Below are 21,820 nucleotides of genomic sequence, written 5' to 3' on the forward strand. Positions count from 1 at the left end.
GGCAATATCCCCATAATAGTTTTCTAAACGTTTTCTGTTATCTTTAGGATTCTAATCCTATTGCTTTTTATGACTAATAGTTGATATTACCTAAGTTTATTCCAGAGAAGAGGTTAGTGTGAATATTTTGTTAACAGAGTATTATGTGTGATTGCAGTGTCCCCTAGGTTTGCCAGTGTTAGAAGGGTAGGTTGAGAAGGTAATAAGCAGTTTCTTCCTTTGAGACTGTAAGGAAATATGAGGAGTCAGATTTGAAGACTGTGTAGGTTAATATCACCAAGCTGCCCTTAATCTAAATGAAGATGGAACAAAAATAGCAGTATTTTTCTGATTTCTAGGATTTTTTAAAATAAATAAATTATTATTTATCTATTTAAATTGCTTATCTTAAGGTAGCTCAGTAAAAAAGGGTTGGAGACATGATGATAAAATGAAAATTTAAGTAAACCAATTCTAGGAATGATCTAGACAGATGATGAATGAAAAATGATTTTTAAGAGCCAGCACTTAGTTTTAGTCAGAAAGTTTTTCAACTCTTGAGCCAAATCAGTTTGACTTCATTACATTTTCAGATAACTTTCATATCAACATGTTAGGTCGAGAGAGGATGGAAGGAAATATTTTTCTAAGCTTCTGAATAATAGTTGGCGGATAGTGGAAGTGTAGCAAGCCAAGCAAGGAAATTAGAATAAAGGTTATTTTATAGCAGCAGAATATCATATTATCTAATTTTGGAGCATAAGCATGTTCCAGATATAGTGCTTCAGGTACTTAATAACCACAACAAAGTACTTATTTGAACTGAATAAAATGAATACTACTAAAATCATTGTTACGGTATGCCTTTAAAATGAAATTTTAAAAAGGCAAAAGGACTGCTTAGTTATCCATCAACCTGCCAGCAAATCAGTGAAATGTAAAATTGTTAAACATTTTCTGTTCTCATTGTTCTCTTTGGTTACTTAGGAAAAGAAGTCCATCTGTGTCCAGAGATCAGAATAGAAGATACGACCAAAGGGAAGAAAGAGAGGAATATTCACACTATGCTACTTCCGATAGCGCAATGCCTAGATCTCCATCAGATTATGCTGATAGGCGATCTCAACATGAACCTCAGTTTTATGAAGACTCTGATCATTTAAGTTACAGGGACTCCAATAGGAGAAGTCATAGGCATTCCAAAGAATATATTGTAGATGATGAGGATGTGGAAAGCAGAGATGAATATGAAAGACAAAGGAGAGAGGAAGAGTACCAGGCACGCTACCGAAGTGATCCGAATTTGGCCCGTTATCCAGTAAAGCCACAGCCCTATGAAGAACAAATGCGGATCCATGCTGAAGTGTCCCGAGCACGGCATGAGAGAAGGCATAGTGATGTTTCTTTGGCAAATGCTGACCTAGACGATTCCAGGATTTCTATGCTAAGGATGGACCGACCATCAAGGCAAAGATCTATATCTGAACGTAGAGCTGCCATGGAAAATCAGCGATCTTATTCAATGGAAAGAACTCGAGAGGCTCAGGGATCAAGTTCTTATGCACAAAGGACCACAAACCATAGTCCTCCTACCCCACGGAGGAGTCCACTACCCATAGATAGACCAGACTTGAGGCGTACTGACTCACTAAGGAAACAGCACCACTTAGAACCTAGCTCTGCTGTAAGAAAAACAAAACGGGAAAAAATGGAAACAATGTTAAGGAATGATTCTCTCAGTTCAGACCAGTCAGAGTCAGTGAGACCTCCACCGCCAAAGCCTCATAAATCAAAGAAAGGAGGTAAAATGCGCCAGGTTTCGTTGAGCAGTTCAGAGGAGGAATTGGCTTCCACACCCGAATATACAAGTTGTGATGATGTTGAGATTGAAAGTGAGAGTGTAAGTGAAAAAGGTAAGCTTTCTAATCATACAATTTGCTGTAATTGATTAGATAAACATTTTTTAATATGCTGTATTTCTGAATGAAAATTTAATAGGCATTACTAGCTTTATTTTAAAAGTCTTTTAATGGTATTGAATGTGTAAAGAAAATTTCAAATATCTTCTGTTGTTCATGTATAAGAACAACAGAATGATGTTCTATTGATTTTTAAAACTTGCTTTCTTGCTTTGTTTCTGAAAGTTTTCTTGTATCTCTTGACACATATTTCAAAAATATTCATTAACTAGTTTTTAAAATAAGATATATATTTTGTGTCTCCTTATGAAAGTAACAATATGTTTACTATAAAACATCTGAAAAGGTTTTCAAAGCATGTAAATGAAATGCAAGTTATCCCTATTTCTTTCCCCCATTTAACCATTGTTAACCTTTTATTGTATTTTCCTTATTTTTTTCCTATACATGTATGGTTTATAGATTTATAAAATTGATATCATGCTATGTATAATTTTATATACTGTTTTTAATTGATATCACATTATAAGTGTTTTTTTCAAGCCATTAGGTGTTTTTTAGAAATACATTTTAAATAGCTACACTAATATTCTATTGTAAGATTATACCACAAACTAAATATTTCTTTATTTGGGGCATTGACAAATAAAGAAATATTCAATTTACCAATATAAGTAATATTATTATGGTTATTTTTACACAATTTTTTGGTGTACATCTCTTGAGTATTTCAAAAATATATTTGTATTTGGGATCATTTTAAACTTTAATTCAGATGACCAAATTGCTTTCCATAAAGGTTGTAACGTGCTTTACTCTTGTCAGATGTACTTGAGCTTTCAGTCTCAATGCACCAAGTATTTGCCCACTGAATAACCACAAAAATGCCATCTCTTTCTCATTTTAATTTGAATTTGATTGTAAAGTTGAATGTTTTATATGTTTATTTCCATTTGGTATCTTCTGTGAATTATCTGTTTATTCCTTTAATTCCTTCTGACTATCTTTCTCTGCATATTAGTTTTTCTCTTATTGATTTATAAGAGCTTTTTGTATATTAGGATTTTTCCCCATTTAACTGTAATTTGCCAAATATATTTCTCATTTTGATGTTTATCTAGTGTTTTTTTCTTTGGTTATTTGAAACCACATCTTGTATCTTTGATAATTTTTTTCCCATTATTTCTGTAAAGAGCAACTATAGATCTCAATTCGTTTTATTATGGAGTATATAGAAATATTATTTTCCCTAAGCTATAATACTTCCTTAAGTATATTTAATAATCTTTAGTTTGGTCATTTTTTTTCCACATTTGCCAGAGTATATGATGATACTAAAAAATAAGAAAAGGATAGTTTTGTTATCTTTGGTGGTTTGGTTTAGATTGATTCTATCTAGTAGGTATTTCTATTACACTTTGCTAAAGTAATGCCTTCACTTGTAGAATATAAAAATGTAAAAACCCCAGAAATGTATAAATTCAGTGCTTTAAAGCTTTTTTTTAATACGTGATAGACATCCTTATCAGGACTTATGCCTTGTTTTAGTATTCTAAAATACCACTTATAAAAATCTCATATAAATAAAAAGCTATGTGTGAGTTAAATTAAAATCCTATTTGAAACAAATTAGCAAAAGTAAAACATTTATCAAATACAGAAAAAAAATACCTCTCCCATCTTTATTCTTCCTGAACTTGAACTTCTAGTAAAAACTCTTAAAGATAGTCCTCTTTCTCATTTATTTAATTATTTGTTTCACAGAGGACAGTTTCTGTCAACAGGTATTTGGCAGAAAACCACGCTTTAATTTGAATTTGTAGGAATAAATTTGAGTGAAGTCATCTCTTTCTGTTTGACATTTCCCCAATAACTGAATTTAGCAAGGAGAAATTGTAGCTGTTGAGACATTGGGATATTGTGGGAAAGAGATTGATTTGTATGATGTCTTGACTTTTCATCATTAAGGTAGCATTTTTTATTATTTATAGAAAATTGGCAAATTGATTTGGGAATAAATTACCTTTAGTATCTAACATTGTGATTTACCTTTGATAGTTAACTAATGTTTGAAAATTTTTCCTAATAGTTAAAGAAAGTTTGTTAATGGATTTTAAACACTTTTTCTGTATTTTTGTATGTAGTGACATCATTCTGATGAGAACCAACTGGAGGGATAGTATTAGGAGAAATACCTGATGTAGGTGAAGGGGGGATATAGGCAGCAAATCACCATGGCATGTGTATACCTATGTAACAATCCTACAAGATCTGCACATGTACCCCAGAACTTAAAGTATAATTTTAAAAAATCAAATTAAAAAAGTAATTACCACTTTACTTTGTTATCCCTATGCTAAACCAGTCCAAAGAAGGTTTTTTACAATTCAGGTATCTTTCTTGTCTTTACTTTTCTGTTTCTTTTCAGTTTTGTGCATAATGTTTCAAAAATATGCAAGGCAAATTTGCAGCAAGTTATCTAATTTTAAAATGTTAACCAATACTGTATAGATAATACCAGGCAACATTATCATAGCAGAATAATTTTTTTCAAGATCCTAGTATATCATATCTTCTACTACGTAGCACAATCTTTTCTGGTTTATTAATAATAAAATTCCTTGGCAATCAGCAGCAAGTTTATAATTTACTTTACCTAAATTTTTTTTCTCTCTGCTGTCTTTCTGGATCGTCTGGTTTTTTTCTTCTTCTATCTTTAGCTTTATTGGTGTGTTAGTGGCTTTGGCTCGTGTCTTACTCACTTGTTACTTCGGATGGATTTAATTATTTTAAATATACAGAATTGCACTCAAATTTATCATAGATGTCATTTCATCCAGTTTGTTCTGTTAAATGATGCTGCTAATTATAATTCATGAGTGACTGAGCCATTATTTGTGTAACAAAACCAGAAAGGCTTAATGGGAAGAGTATCGATTTTGAAGTAAGAGAATGATCAAACCCTGGTTGTGTTCTTCACTAACTATGTGATTTTGTTCTATCTTTTTAACCACCCTAGGTCGGTTTCTTTACCTATGAATCTGTAAATCAGGATAATAGTGTCTTTATTGTTCAGTCATGTAAAGATTAAATGAGACTATTTATACACAATACTCATCATACGGTATTCAAACCACTTTTCGATTACTTAATGTTCTGTGATAGTTAAGACTTCTATAGGACAACTCTCAAGAGTTTTGAATGAAAGTATAATTGTGTTCATGTAGATGTGGTTGTGTTGGTTTCTCCTCTTCCAAGATCTCTCCTACATTGAACGAGGCTTGTTTTCAGACTAAGAAGAATATGCTTAATTTGTTGAGATGTAATTCAGTGTCTCACTAAATACTGAACACCTATTTACTTATTTTTCTGCCAAGAACTCTTTCAGTGCCTAGAATTTGCAAGGTGATGGATTGGATCTATTGGAAAATGTAGAAATGAGTAACACATTTTTTTCTGTCCTAGAAATTGAGAATCTAAAATAACTAGCAATATAAGGTAATTGTACTAAGCAGGTACTGTAGGACTTCAGAGGAATAAAGCATTAGTCATATTTACTGATTTTGCCTGCTCTGTATTCTTATAACACTCATCATCTTTTAACTCAATGTGATATAGTTTGCTTTTTATAACACTAAATTAATCACTGTCCCATACTTTGTATTGGGTTAGGAAATTGCAAATTGATATTTTTTCTTTTTTTTTTTTCTTTTTCTTTTTTGCCTTTGGGTTATAGAAGGAGGTAAGTCTTAGATTGCAAATATCATAGTATTTCTGAATTTAAATATTTTAAACCTTCTTCCCAAAGTTTAAAATATATTTTTTCATAACCTTAAAAAGTAACATTGGATTTGTAATTTTACCTATTATTTTCTTATTGAGTAGACTGTGCTAGGTTTCTCAACCTCAGCACTATTAACATTTGAGCCTGGATAATTGTTTTGTTGCCCTATCTCATGCATTGTAAGGTGTTTAACAGCATCTCTGACCTCTACCCCACTAGATGCCAGTAGCAACCATAATCACAGTTGTGAAAGCCAAAAATATCCCCAGACATTGTCAGATATCTCTTGTGAGGCAAAGTTCACCATCTCCAACCCTTGCCCTCATCCTTATCCCCTTCATTGGGTCTCCTCCCCACTTCACTTTTAGAGCCAATTGAGAGGTTGATAACCATTTTTTTTTTTTTTTAAAGAGAGACTAGAGTAAAAATATCAAAGTCAAGTGCACAGAGTAAGGATAATTGTGTCCTATAAACTTTTGTTTTGTTACAATGTAAAATATATATTTCTTTCTGTAGATGATGGCCAAAAATGTTTTAAAGATACTTATTTAACACTAGAATGTTATGACTCACTTGATGCTGGCGTTTCAGGTTTAGATCCAGAGAAAGGTCTAGAAATTAGTTTCAGTGGTGAATTAATATCTTGTATAATAGATTCTGAACTTTTCATTAGCTATGTCTTAATATTATAATCCTGTGTAATTTTTCACTTTAACTAAATAGCCATGTTGTCAACTATTTGCCCAACTGCGCAAAAGATACCCCATTTGATCTTCTTTAACTTAATGTCTGTTGTGGAGATATTTAGTTTCTTCTGTGTTCCATGGCCTAATCTGACTAATTTTAGCTGGTAGTTGCAGGCCTTTTTATGTTTCCATATAAAATTTTGTACAAAAAGTGTCCTAGAAAATGCAAGAATACATGCGTATGATAGTTTTCTAGCTATAAATTATGAAATGTTTGATGTTCAATTCTTATAGTCTTGAAAGTAGCACAACACACTTTTACTTATTTTGCAGAAGGAAAGGGTGACTGGAGATAGGGGTAGAGTAATTTGGAAAAAAGATGTAGCATAGGAGGAAGGAAAGATAGACTATACCTTTTAGATAGAAGCATGATCTTTTAAACTTTAAAAAGAAACCCTAAAGATGTCAGCTTTGTATTTGTCTGAGTTTAGGTGTTGTCAGTATCATTAGTGAAATTTACTGCTTTACATAATCTCATAATTTTTTATAATTTTAAAGTAATGAATTTACTCTATGTTTGTAAGGAAATTAGGCTGTTGAAGATAATGTACATTAGCAGTGTGAGAAAAATATTAATTTATAGTATTTAATACTATAAACATCTAAGGAATTCTAAACCAATTGGACTAAAAAATTTTAGGGCAAGTTGTAATAATGAGAATATGTGAAAAATTCTTAGATAGCTAGATAGTATATATTTTTTTAATTTGAGACAGGGTCTCACTCTGTTATCCAGACTGGAGTGCAGTGGTGTAATCATAGCTCACTGCAGCCTTGACCTCTTTGGCTCAAGCAATCCTTCTGTCTCAGCTCCTCAAGTAGCTGGGACAACAGGCTTGTACCACCATGCCCAGCTAATTTTAAAATTTTTATTAGAGATGAGGTCTTATATTACTATGTTGCCCATGCTGATCTTGACACCTGGGCTCCGACAGTCCTCCTCCCTCAGCTTCCCAATGTGCTGGGATTAGAGTTGTGAACCATCACTCCTGACTGGAATAAAATTTACTAAGACTTTCACAAATAAAAATTTTTAAAAGTCAAAGGTTGATTACTCTCATATATTCACTCCACCTATGGGTGAAACAATCTTATGCTAAATAATTATTCCAATTTTAATGTGACTCTTAGGACTTTACCCTTAAATAAAAAGGAGTCAATGACATTGATGTTACATGAATATAATTAATTACTCTGCTGCTATATTAGGCAACATTATAAAATTATTTCATCATATCTTTTCTAAAATTAAAATAATTTTCACTTGATGAGAAATCAAGTTGCAAATACATATCATGATTTGAGGCTTGAAATTATATAACATAAATGTAAGCAGATTAAGAGGCTAAACTAATTCAAAGTTAACTTGTCAAGTGCACAACCAGAAGGTAAACTTACAAATAGGAACAAAGGAGAATTTTTTGTTTCCTAACAAATTGCAGGATTTAACATTTTAAAGATGGTAATGCTTTCCCTTTTCATAAATATTTTCTTATTAACAATGAACGAAATACCACATGAAACATTTGCCTACAGAAAAATTACTGTTTTTAATGGAAAACTTATTATCCAAGTAGATACTAAGAAAAATAAACTTATAGATTTCAGTGTGTGGGATATATGGCAGAGTCCTTAGCTAATTAAATGAAAAAGTAAAAGCAAAATTAAACTATAGACCACTTATTGAAGTTAGCTTCTAATATAAAAATGTCAAATTTTAATTGAAAGTGAAGTCTGTTATGTTGGATTCGAATTTGGTACAGGATGCCTAGATTTTAATATTTAGTAGAGCTTAAAAAATTGATGATTAAATTTGTTCAATGGGTAGAAAAATGTATACTTTCATGAAGAATATATTATTATTATATTATTAATTGATGAGAGACATAAAAGAGCAAATGCCCTAATGGTGTATAGGCCATTTATATTTGAGTTTAAAAAGCATTGAAATACCAGACAAGTTAAGTCTAAGAATAATTCAGTATTTCAAGAGGTTTAGAGTAGATTAATTGATTTATTTATTCATTATTTCTTCCAACTAAAATATATCAAATATCAGTAATCTATGGTACTAGAATATGAAACATGAAATAAGATTGCATTTTTCCTGCCCTAGAATTCCGGCTTTGGGGTACAAGGGTAAGAAGTTGAACTTTAAATTTGACTGCATATATGGTAGTTGAGTCATCCTAGAAAATTGTATCTGGAATAGCCTTTTATTTTTGTTAGCCTGTGCTAGAAATATTATATAAGTGAAAGGATTTTAGTGTTTGTTTAGCAGCAAAACAATTTTACTTCTTATTTAAGCCTCAACATTTTGGATGTAATTTTACTGCATGTGGGAGATTATCCATTTATTAGGAAGTTTCACTTGAGAAAATCATCAGATAATACAGTTTAGATCAGGGATAAATAAAATATGGCTTGTATGCTCAATTCAGCCCATCACCTTTTCTGTATATCTCTTTTTTGAGCTTGGAATGTTTTTTACATTGTTTTTTAAGTGTACTTTAGGTTCCAGGGTACATGTGCAGATCATGCAGGATTGTTGCATAGGTACATACATGGCAATGTGGTTTGCTGCCTCCATCCCCCCATCACCTACATCTGGCATTTCTCTACATGTTATCCCTCCCCGACCTCCTCACTCTGCCCCCACTGTCCCTCCCTTGGCCCCCCTCCAATAGACCCCAGTGTGTGATGCTCCCCTCTGTGTGTTCTCATTGTTGAATACCCACCTATGAGTGTGAACATGCAGTGTTTGATTTTCTGTTCTTGTGTCAGTTTGCTAAGAATGATGGTTTCCAGATTCATCCATGCCCCTACAGAGGACATGAACTCATCGTTTTTTTATGGCTGCATAGTATTTCATGGTGTATATGTGCCACATTTTCCTTGTCCTGTCTATTGTCGATGGACATTTGGGTTGGTTCCAGGTCTTTGCTACTGTAAATAGTGCCACTGTGAACATACGTGTGCATGTCTTTATAACAGAATGATTTATAATCCTTTGGGTATATACCCAGCAATGGGATTCCTGGGTCAAATGGAATTTCTATTTCTAGGTCCTTGAGGAAGTGCCACACTGTCTTCCACAATGGTTGAACTAGTTTACACTTCTACCAACAGTGTAAAAGTGTTCCTATTTCTCCACATCCTCTCTAGCGTCTGTTGTCTCCAGATTTGTTAATGATTGCCATTCTAACTGGCATGAGATGGTATCTCAATGTGGTTTTGATAATATGGTCTTTAGAGAAAAAGTTTGCTGATCCCTGGATTATAGTACAGTATGCATTGTTCATTTTTGATAAAGTTACCTTGAGATCAGTTAATGTTTTCTAAAAATGAGCAAATAATCATTAATACTTCTTTAACTTTTAAAAACTTTTTAAAAAATTAACTCAAAAATTAAACATTCTTGTAATTTATTATGCCTGTATCTGCTGGACATTTATTTTCTTTAGAACTTAAATTACATTGCTTCACTTTTTAAGCAATATAATTTATTTTAGGAAATAAAAATTTTTTATACTCTCAATATAGAATTTAGTTGTTTTTAGCATTTTTGCTGTCAGTGATGAGACAGAGTAGAGAGAAACAGGTCTCTGGTTTTGAATGTATGTTCAGATATTTACTGGCTTTGTGACCTGGGCCACTTTCTTTGTCTTTATAATATTTACTTTTCTCACCTGTAAAATGGGGATAATAGTACTTGCATGATAAGCTTATAGCAAGGAATAAATGGCATAAGTAAGGGAGAAGGACAACTGGATATGAGGAAAATTGGGAGTGAGTGGTATTGTTGCAAGTAAGAGGAGAGAACTTTATTAAGGGAATATGATAAAATATGATACATTCTGAAAGGTTTAATAGTTTCAGGATAGTAAAATATGTATTGGATTTACAACATGGTGGTGATCTTGACAGGATCTGATTCAATTTCATGATTAGGATGGATGCCAGACTGGCTGAAGGTGAAGAGTGTATGAGATGTAAAGAAGTGAACGTGGCACATTGACACTGCGTGGGAATGGGTTTCGAGGATCCAAGACAAAGGGGCATGCCTAGGTAGCATGACCCTCCCAAGGGGAGAATTAGGGTTAATGGGTAGCTGGGATCACAAATTTGTACTCATTGGCCAGGAAATCATTCTTTTTGGCTGTTTTTCTTTTTAGGATACATCTCCTGCAAAGGCTTTTTGAGAAAATAATTTGGAGCATGGGGGAAGTGTATTTTAGAGCAGAAGGGCAGCTCAGTATATTGCCATACATAATTCCATTCTCCATGGAACTACTTATCTGTCTTTTTTTGTAGGGGGTGCATAGTACTTTGAAGAACTCTTTCAGGAGCAAATAAAGTGAGACTGACATAGAAGGTTCAAGCATGGACTCTTATAAGACTAATGTTAATCCTTTTAACAAAGGAAAGGCTTAATTTTATAGAAATCTAATATGTTCCTGACACTTACCTTTTGTCCAAATCTTGAGATATATAAATGTATCAGTTAATTAGTAGAGTGGGCTATTGAATAAAATATCAGGATCCTTGACAATTATGAACTTTAGTGAATGATCAAGGTGGTAAGAACATAACTTGTTCTTACCGTCTTGATCATACAAGATTGATTATTCTCTTTTATTTAGTATCTTTTTTGAAAGATACTAAATAAAAGAGAATAAAAGGATGTTAAATTTCTACATTAATAACAAATGGGCAAGAATGAAATACTTTGCAGTCTCTTCAAACCAAATGCATTTTAGATATGATTAAATCTTATAAAACGGTACATGTATTTAGAAGTGTGCATGTGTACACACACAATGTTGAATCAACAGATTAATTTTCAATTTTATTCTGACAGATGATTGTCCAAGCCATTTTATTACAGCACATCCTGTTCTGCATATATTTTTAATGTTTAAAAGAAAAAATTATATCCCAGGTAATTTTTGTTTCCTGTGGGGCTATTGACCTTTGGTTTACAATTGAGGATATCTAGGGCTTGAATTAACCTAGGGTTTGGGTCTCACAATGTATTATTGAGATAGAAAAAGAGGGGGAGCTCTCATAATTTTATTGAGGAAATAAGAAATACAGTGGACCCTTGACCAATACAGGGATTGGGGTGCCAACCTCCTACACTATTGAAAATCTGCATATAATATTGACTACCCAGTAACTTAACTACCAATAGCCAGCCTGCTGTTGACTGGAAGCCTTACTGATAAAACATATTATGTCTGTTTTATGTATTCTAGACTGTATTCTTACAAGAAAGTAATCTAGAGAAAAGAAAATGTTATTAAGAAAGTCAAAAGGAAGAGAAAATATATTTACTACTCATTAAGTGGAAGTGGATCATCACAAAGGGCTTCATCCTCGTCATCTTTACACTGAGTAGGCTAAGGAGGAGGAAGAGCAGGAGGAGGAGGGACTGGTCTTATTTTCTCAGGGGTGTAAGAGATGGAAAAGATGGAGGAGGTGGAAGTAGAGGTAGAAGAGGCAGGCATACCCAGTGTAACTTTTATTTTAAAAAATTGCATATAAATAGACCCATGCAGTTCAAATCTGTGCTGTTCAAGGGTCAGCTGAGCTGTGTGTGTTTCTAATTTTGAACTTTTGACATTTCCCCAAAGTCATTATGATACAAATTGCAGCAAATTATACCTTTATATTTATTTGATTCCACAAATTTAAGGAGCCAGTTCTAGTTACTAAGTCATGTACTTGAATCCTGTGGTGTAGAAGACACAATGTCTTTTTTTTTTTTTTTTTTTTTAAATCTTGGAAATTTTTTTTATCTTTATTTTTGGTAAGTAATGTTTTGGATATAGAGTTCTTGATTGACAGGATTTTTATTTTGTTTCTTTTTCAGAACTTTGATATGTCATTCCATTTTTTTTTCTGGCCTCTATTTTTCTGTTGAGAAGTCAGTTGTTTATAGTATTTGTTGTTCCTCTTTGCATGATGACTCTCTCTCTCTTGCTATTTTTAACTATTTTCTCTTCGTCTTTTGATTTTAGCAGTTTAACTATAAGGTGTCTAGATGCGAATCTTTTGTGTATTTCATACTTTGTGATCATTGAGCTTCTTGAATTTGAATAGTGCTTTTTTAAATTTGGAAAGTTTTCTGCTATTTATTTTTTCAACTACTTTTTCTTCCCATATTACTTCCTAGGAATTTTATTACATGTATTTCATTTGCTGGATATTTTTCTAAGGCTAAGGTTCTTTTCTTTTTTTTTCCTTTTTCAATATTCTTTTCCTCTGTTCTTTAGAGTGTATAATTTCTATTGATCTATGTTAGAGTATACCAATTGTTTCGTCTGCCTCTCAAATCTGCTGCTGAGCTCATGTAGTAAATACTTCATTTTGACTATTGTATTTTTCAACTCTAGAGTTTTTGTTTGTTTTCTTTTATTTTCTGTTTATCTATTGAGAACCAGTACTTACTGAGTTATTGTTATCAGATTTCCCTGTGATTCCATGACAAGGATTTTTTCATTTTTGAACATATTTTTAACAGCTGCTTTAAAATCTTTGTCTGCGAAATCCAACATCTGTTCCACTGAGAGTCAGTGTCTTAGTCAGCTCAGGCTTATACCAAATTACCACAGAATGGGTAGCTTAAAAAGCAGATATTTATTTTATACAGTTCTGGAGGTTGTGAAGTTTGAGATTAAGGTGCTGGCAGATTCAGTGTCTAGTAAAGGCCCTCTTCCCAAGTTGCAAATGGCTCTTTATGCTGTATTCTTACATGATTCAGGAGAGATAATCTCTCTTGTGTTTCTTTGTATAAAAGTACTAATTCCATCATGAGCGCTCCACTCACATGACCTCCCAAAGTCTTGACTTCACGAACTATTATACTGGGGATTAAGGCTTCAACACACAAATTTGGGAGGGAAGGATGCAAACATTCAGTCCATAGCAGTCAGTTTCTTTGACTGATTTTTTTCCTAGTTATGAGTAATGTTTTCCTATTTCTTGGAATGTCTTATAATTTTTGGTTCAAAATTGGGCATTTTAATTGATGGTTATGTAATAACTCTGGAATCTTATAGATTTTCCTGAGGATTATGTTTTCTTTTTCTTTTTTAAGTAACTTCCTTGGACTTAAAATGTAGAATTTGTCTTCCCGTAGTATGTGTCCACTGAAGTCTCTACTCTTTGGGTCATGACTCATATTGTTAGTGAAAGATTTGGGTGGAAATTGTGCTCAAATATCTTGAATTTGAAAGCTTCCAGCTTATGCCATTTAATCTGTGTGTGATATACTGATACATTTAAAGTTCAGCCAGTTCTCAAGTAACCCTTGGGTTTTACTTTCTACCATGCTCTCTCAGGATATCCCCTGTGACTAAGAAATAGCATAAGTTCCTAGCCTGATACATGTGGAAAGTGTATTTCACTTTTCTGAATGTCTTTTATTTCCATGGTCTTCCTGTCTAATTTCTGGCTGGTCTACTTCACCCTTTGTTGGAATATAGCTTATGGCTAGGAAAATTGCTGGTTTTCTGTTTCTTACTGGCTTTGTTTGGTTTCCACAGCCATACAAATTGTTGTTACCAATTTTTACAGACTTATGCTTGATTTTTGTGAAGAGAACTAGTCAACACTTTGTGCCACTACCTACAAATACTACCTTTTGCTTGATTTTGTGAGTCTGGAATTCAGTCAATGTTCAACTGGGTAGTTTTTCTTCATATGATGCTGTAGAAGTTAACACTGGTGGAATTTACCTGGCAGTACGAGCTCATCTAAAGTCTCCAAGATGACTTCTTTTGCACATCCGGCACCTTAGCAGGTATGGTTAGCTGGGATTCTGAACCAGTGCACCTACTTTTGGTCTCTCTAACATAGCAGTTTCCAGTTAGTAGGACTTCTTATATGATGCCTCAGGGCTCACAGAGATATAATTCTGTGACACCACTTATTCTGTCCTAGCTTGGACTCATGTGGCATCATTCCTGCCATATTCTATTTGTTTTTTTGTTTTTTTTAATTGTTCATTCATTTTATTTATCCATTCATTCATTAAACAATCTTTGCTGATGCTTGGCATCTGCTAGACTCTTTGAAGCAGGGTTTGTTGGGAGTCTGCTGCTGATCTGAAAGGGTACTTTCTTTTTTTTTTTTCTGTTTATTTAACAGATGTAGGTCTATGCTGTTTATTCTTATGTCCGTTTTTGTTAGTTGTCTTTTACAAGGGATTTTTAAATTTTATCTACGTTATCTAATCTATTGGCATAAAGTTGTTCACAAGGCTCCCTTGTTACCCCTCTAATCTTTATAATGCTATTCCTGATGTAGAAATGTGTGTTTTATCTTTTGTTCTTGATCACTCTTGCTAAGGGTTTATCAACTTTATTTATCTTTTCAAAGAGCTAACTTTTGGCTCTGTTGATTTTCTCTATTGTTTGCCTATTTTCTGCCTCATTGATTTCTTTTCTTGCCATTATTTTCTTCCGTCTACTTGTTTTAAGTAGAGTTGAGTTTAATTTGCTCTTATTTTCCTATCTTCTTAGATGGAAACTTAAATAATTGATTTGACACATTCAGACCTTTCTACTTTTCTAATATAAACTGCTTTAGCTGTATCTCACCAATTCTGATATGTTATACTTTTATTTCATTTCACTAGAAAATTTTTTTGGCTTTTGTTACGGTCTTTTCTTGACCCCATGGGTATTTACATGTGCATTGCCTAATTTTCAAATGTTGAGGGCTTTCCTGAATATCAAATAAATTTCTAAGTTAATTCTTTTGTTATAATAGGATATACTCTTAAAGATTTCAATCTTTTGAAATGTATTGGGGCCTATGTTACAGTCCGGCATATGACCTGTCTTAGTGAATTCTCCAAATATTTGAAAAAAAAATGAGTATTGTGCAGTGTGTGGTGCAGGGTCTGTGAATGCCAGTTAGGTCAAGGTCATTGGTAGTGCTATTCCTGTCTTATCACTAATGTTTTGTCTACTTGTTTTATCAAAGACTGAGAGAAAAGTGTTAAAATCTCCAACTATGATTATGAGTTGTCTATTTCTCCCTTTAATTATGTCAATTTTGCATATTGGCACAAATTTTTAAATTCTGCTATTATGTGCTGCATATGTATGCCTGAGGTCCTGATGAAATGAGCCTTTTTCGATGTGAAATATGCCTCTTATTCTCTGTTGATGCTGCTTGTCCTCAGCCCCACATTATCAGACGTGGATGCAGCCACCCGGCTTTCCTGCGCTCACCGTTTGTGTCACACCTGTCCCTCTGGAACTTTCCACCTCCCTGGGTGTTCAGGGTGTGTCTCCTGTGCACGGCACACAGTCGGGTCCTGCTTTTTTGACCCAGGGTTCCCATTTCTGCCTCTGCACTTGATGTGATGAGGAAATGGTTCAGTTTTAAGTCCACCGTCTTGCTACTGGTTTTCTTTTTGTTCCACATGGTTTTTGATCCTGTGTTCTTCTTCCATCTTCTTTTAGGTAAATAAAATGTTTTTTAGTGTTTTATTTTATCTCCTCTATTGACTTATAAATAAGACTTTTTTTAGCAGTTGCTGTAGGAGCTATAGCATGCATTCTTAGACTATTTACAATTAATGTTGAATCACTTTACATACAATTTAAACAAGTTTATGACAAATGTAATTCAATTTATTCACCCTTGTTTTCTGTGCTATTGTTGACAAATACACTTACTTCCACATGTTATAAACTTGACGATGTTTATGGACTCAAATATTTACCTTTTTCAATGCTTTTCATTCCCCCTGTAGATATTAAATTACGTCTGGTTTCATTTTACTGCAGCCTGGAGAACTTTATTTAATTTTTCTTATAGTTTATGTCTCCTGGCAATGGATTTTCTTGGCTTTAAAAGAACTCGAAATGTCTTTACTTAACCCTCATTTGAGAAGGATAGCTTTTATTGAATATGTTGCTTCACAAGCTTTTTTTCAAACTAAGCATGTTTAAGGTATGATTCCATCGGCTTCAGGAATCCATTGTTTAAAACGAGAGTCAGCCATGTTTCCCTGTGCATGTGTGTCCTTTTTCTCTGACTGCTTTTAAGATTTTCTCCTTATCTTCAGTTTGTAGCAGATTACTGTGATGTGCCTGGGTTTGGGTTTCTTTGTATTTGTCCTGTTCTTATACCTGTGCACTAGTATTTTTCACCAAATTTGGGACATGTTTGGCTAGTAGTTTCTCAAATATTTCTTTCTACCTTCTCTCTCTTCTCTTTTTGGGATTATAATTACATATATATTAGACCACTTTATATGTTAGTTCCACATATTAACACATAACATCTATTATCCCCACGGGTCACTGAGGCGCTATTCTTTATCTCTGTTCTTCCAGTTGGATAATTTCAATTGATCTGCCCTCACATAGACTGACACTTTCTTTTTTTTTGAGACGGAGTTTCGCTCTTGTTACCCAGGCTGGAGTGCAATGGCGCGATCTCGGCTCACCGCAACCTCCGCCTCCTGGGTTCAGGCAATTCTCCTGCCTCAGCCTCCTGNACTCGTTCTCCATCAGGCCTTGTTCCGTTGCTGATGAGGAACTATGATCCCTGTAGAGGGAGGGGCGTTCTGATTTTGGGTATTCCCAGCCTTTTTAGGCTGTTTTCCTCCCTTCGTTATAAACTTATCCATCTGTGGTCTTTATAATTGGGTTTCTGAGTGGACGTCCAAATTGTTGATTCCCAGTGCTAAAATCTGAGCAACCCACTGCGCTGGCCAAAACAGCGGCATTATGATTGATGGTGCTTTTCTGACACTGCACCAAGAACCACTGCACCAAGGCAGCGGCAAAACTGCCTCGCCAGCCACAAGAGTCACGCTGGCGACCCGTGGGGCTCCTCCGCTGGGAGTCTCCTGGTGCATGAACAACAAAAATTCGTCTGAAAGTGTGGCGTCCTCACGTTCTCTGCAGTTTCACTGGGAGCTACAATCCCGAGCTGCTAGTGATCAGCCATCTTGGATCTCTCTCTATTTGTTATTAAAAAAAAAGCTCACAGAAAATACAGGGAGAAGAGTCTTCAGAAGGACATGAGACATGGTTTGTATAAGGACCATCCAAAGAGCCCAGCTACCCCAAGGGCTTTAAAGCATGATACATACATCTTTTTTTTCCCTTATTCCCATGGATATTTTCACAAACCACTTCTCCAGACATCCTTTTCTTTAATCTTGTCAATTTTTTATCTTGTTGGCTTATTATTAGTCAAGCTATTTACCCCTGCCTATGTGTTTGTATATATTCTTACTTCATAGCACCTTTTTTTTTATACACAAAGTGGATGGCCATCTGACGCCCTGCCCTATTTTCTTCATTGCTTTCTTTCGGGGCCACTCTTAAATAGGGCTGTGGTGCAGCAACAGTCCACTTTTGGCTTTTATATACATGCCGAGCTAGCCCATCAGCGAACCAGGCATGGTGTTTGTCCTTCTTTGTCAGGTAACTGTAAGTGACCCCTTGTGTGGCCTTTAGATGTGAGCTGAGGTAGAGATGCCAACATGATAACAGTAGATGGCATGGATTTCTGGGTTACCTGCATATGTATTTTATTCATGCCCTCTGGCTCTACTGATGGTCAAACATGGATCACCACTTCTGTCTTACAATGAATCATTGTTTGGCTTGTCCAACCTTTCAGTTTGCAGACCTAGCAGACCCTAGCTTATGATGGACACTTCTAGCTGTTTGGTTATTGATGATTTGTGGCTAGATCTTTGCCCTCCACCAGGGCTAGGAGCATACCAGAAACAGTTTTTCAAGTAGTATATAATTATCCACTGCAGATTACATGGCCTTGTTTCAGAAATAGGTGTGTACGTTATGATTCTCCTAGTGAGACTTGCCATAAATTGTATATGGCTTATTTTCCCACTATTGATGCTTCTAATACCATACAGCCTGTTACATCATGTGGCCCAAGTGACAGGGTTGGACTTGATCTAAAGCATCTTCTTGTTCTGGGTTCTATTTTAAGCTGGAAGCCTTCTGTAATTCTTGGCAATTGAGTTGAAGCAATATTCCACACTGTGGAATATGCTGCCTTCAGAATCTAAAGAGATGGCCTACCAAGCATTGTGTTTCCTTCTCATTAGTGGTAGGTGCAAGAGGTAATCATTTGTCTTTTGTCTCAGAGGGGATGATCTGACCATTCCCATGATCACTAGGTTCCTAAAAATTTATCTGGTTTTATAAGCTCCTGAATCTTTGTAGGATTTACCTTCTACCGTCTAAAGAACATATGACTAAACATGATTTCTAATATCATTATCACTTCTTTCTCACCATATAGTGAACAAATATGATGTTCTGTGGAATGTCCCTATAGTCTCAGTCTTTTTGGACTGTATTATGATAGAAGGCAGAGAATTAGCATGACCCCAGGGAATAACTATCAGTATATCCTTTTGTCCATCCCAGGTGTATGTGAGTAGTTCTGGCCCTTCTTGATAGGAATGGGAAAAAAAAAACAACATTTACCAGTTCATTGTCCACATATCACGTACCTGGGGCAGTATTAATTAGTTAGGGAAGATACAACACCTGCCATGTTAATCTCAAATGAGGCTGCTACTTGATTGAGCTTATAGTAGTCCACTGCATTTTTTAGGATGCATCAATGCATCTGTTTTTTTTTTTTTTTTTTTTTTTTTTTTTTTTTTTTTTTTTTTTTTTTTTTTTTTTTTTTTTTTTTTTTTTTTTTGTGGCAAACTGGTAAATTTAGAAAGGAATATGATGTGGGACATCACCTTGGTGTCCTATTTTTTAAGTAATTTTCACCAGTGGGAGATGGAATTTTCAGAGGCTTAGGCTTGGCTTTCCCCATTATGGTAGTTCTTTTTTTTTTTTTTAAGCTGGAGTCTTGCTCTTGTCCCCAGACTGGAGTGCAATGGTGTTATCTCAGCTCACTGCAACCTCCACCTCTCAGGTTCAAGGGATTCTCCTGCCTCAGCCACCTGAGTATCTGGGATTACAGGTGGCCACCACCACACCCAGCTAATTTTTGTATTTTTAGTAGAGATGGGTTTTCACCATGTTGGCCAGGCCATTATAGTAGTTCTTAATTCCACAGGTCAGGGAACTAATGTAGGGGTTATTTTGAATACCAAGGATGTCCATTTGGAGATTGCTGTAATTACCACTAAATGAAATCTGGGGAATTATTGAGCCTACTGTGAGTCAGACTTGCGCCAGGACTCAATTTATTACTTATTTTCTATATACCCCCAATTTAAAAGAGGGGCTATGATGACACTGGGATTTTCAGTGTCACTGTCAACTAGATTCATTGTGTCCAACAGTTCTTAAAATGTGTGGGTTATTTCTTTTCCTGTGTTTACTGTTTCCTGAGAAAATAGCTGCATTCACTTTCTGTGATGTTAGAGTTCTTCCTCCTGGCAACTCATCCTTTCTTTCAGTCATAGGGTTCCACATCTAAAAACTGGTTTAGATCCAGAAACAATGCAAGGAGTTTTGTCTTTTTATTGGGGTGGCTTTCCATAGCCTCCTGATCATCCATACTTTTTTGTTTTGATTATATAGATTGGGCATATCCTCATTAGTTGCCCATCTATCTTGCCCCTAGGGATGCTGTGCCCAGTGATCTTATTGCCAGCTTTGTGGATCTATACTCTGTGGCTACCACTCCTATCTTGACACTTATTATAATAATGGCACTCACCATGCATTTGATTGCTAATAGCTGTCACCTGGACTCTATTTCAAGCTCCTCTTTATCATTTTGTTTTTGGGGAGGCCAGATAAGTAACAGCATCTCTTACTGTCAGAAGAAAGTCAACACTGGTATTCTCAATGATGCTGGTGTCTGCCTCAGCAGTGTGTTTCTTATTTCTTTTGCAAATGGAGGGACATCTGGATCCTCTCTTAGAACCTCCTGACTTGCTTTTGGATTTGTGTGTTATCTCCACTTCAGCATAACTGCTTCTCTGAGTCTTTGAATCCTTTCTTCCACTTTCTTCCATGGCATTTCTGACTTTTCTGTCTCTCTTGGTTTTGGCTACCACTTTTTCCAAGCTTCCAAGAACTATTATATTTTAACATAATTTTCTAGAGTTTTTTCCAGGATGTTAAATCTTCCTTCACAGAAGAGTGCTCCTATATGTACAAACTGTGTCTTACCAACTCTATCAACATTCCTCCCAATCCAAGTTTGTCAAGATCATTCCCATATGTAACTTCCTGGGTATTCCTTCTGCATGTTGTTGAGGATCTATAGTTTTTTTTTTTTTTTGTGGAGGTGGAATGAGATGGGGCATAGTCTCTTTCTTCCCTTAAAAGGCCCCACATTTCTCTCACTGGGTTATTTTGTGACTTAACCCTCATGGTTAGGAAAGGAAGTGGGAATAGATACTGAGAGGATCATTTATTGTTTTGCAAGGAAATAGCCTCTACATCTTCATCAAACAAGTGGAAGTATTACCTTTTAATAAGAAGGAATGCCTACTTATGCAGGTTCAGGCTTTGGCAGATTTTCCCTTGGAAGTCAGAGGGTTCACGGGATCTAGTTTTAGGAATTACAAGTACACGGAGCTAAGATGTCCCCATCCCATGCCTCAGGTTTCCCTACTATCAGGATTCTGCCCTTAGTATAGCAAACTTGCCGACATTAAGAATTTTTCTTTGTCTAGAGCATTGCTACCTTTATAATTAACACTTGGGCTTGATACTTAGCTGTTTATGCCCACTAGTTGCAGGAAATGAGACTATATGCTTCCAAGAAAATCTATATACATATTTAAATCATATATTTTACCTGCTTATATTTCTAGAATGTGAATTTCTTAAGCTCCTATTTGTACCTGTGTAACCGAAAACAGTTTCAAATTGTGTAATTATTAAGATGAATTCTAATGTATGCCACAAATGCAATCATTTCATCAATTACATGTTATTAAAGAAGAATACGTTGGTAGTACCAAAAGGGCAAGATTTTAAAAGCTAATTATGGATAATGTTTATCATCCTATTTCAAATGCTACTGTACTTTAGCTAGCCATGCTTTTGTATTGGAGCTTAAGACTTGGTCTAAACATATGGGGCCCTCTAGATCTACTGACATTTTAGTTTGGTTCCTACTCTAAAATCTCCTACTTTCAGAGCTGGCAATGAATTAAGAGCCAATTACCAGAAACTTAGCAGCTTAAAACACATTTATTATCTCACAGTTTCTGTTGGTTATGAGTCTTAATGTGACTAAGCTAGATTTCCCTCAGCTGCAATCATGTCGTGGGTGCTGCATTTCTTTCTGGACACTTGATTCAGGGAAGAATCTGATTCCAAGTTTGATAAGATTGTTGGCAGAATTTATTTATTTTTTTGACAAGAAGCTGCCGTCATCTTCCCCACAGCTCCTAA

The 21,820-nt window shown here is 34.9% G+C and overlaps 1 protein-coding gene across 49 annotated transcripts in view; it reads left to right on the forward strand.

Moving 5' to 3' along the window:
• RIMS2 (regulating synaptic membrane exocytosis 2) overlaps nt 1-21,820 on the forward strand; it is a 688,984-nt gene that overhangs the window by 318,076 nt on the left and 349,088 nt on the right. For all 49 annotated transcript variants that reach the window (XM_037738660.1, XM_037738699.1, XM_037738669.1 and 46 more), the window contains one exon: nt 967-1,892. In XM_037738660.1, the coding sequence (XP_037594588.1) occupies nt 967-1,892 (926 nt within the window). The remainder of the gene's footprint in view (nt 1-966; nt 1,893-21,820) is intronic.

The sequence above is a fragment of the Cebus imitator genome, unplaced genomic scaffold, assembly GCF_001604975.1.
Source record: "Cebus imitator isolate Cc_AM_T3 unplaced genomic scaffold, Cebus_imitator-1.0 Scaffold56, whole genome shotgun sequence".
Classification (NCBI taxonomy): domain Eukaryota; kingdom Metazoa; phylum Chordata; class Mammalia; order Primates; family Cebidae; genus Cebus; species Cebus imitator.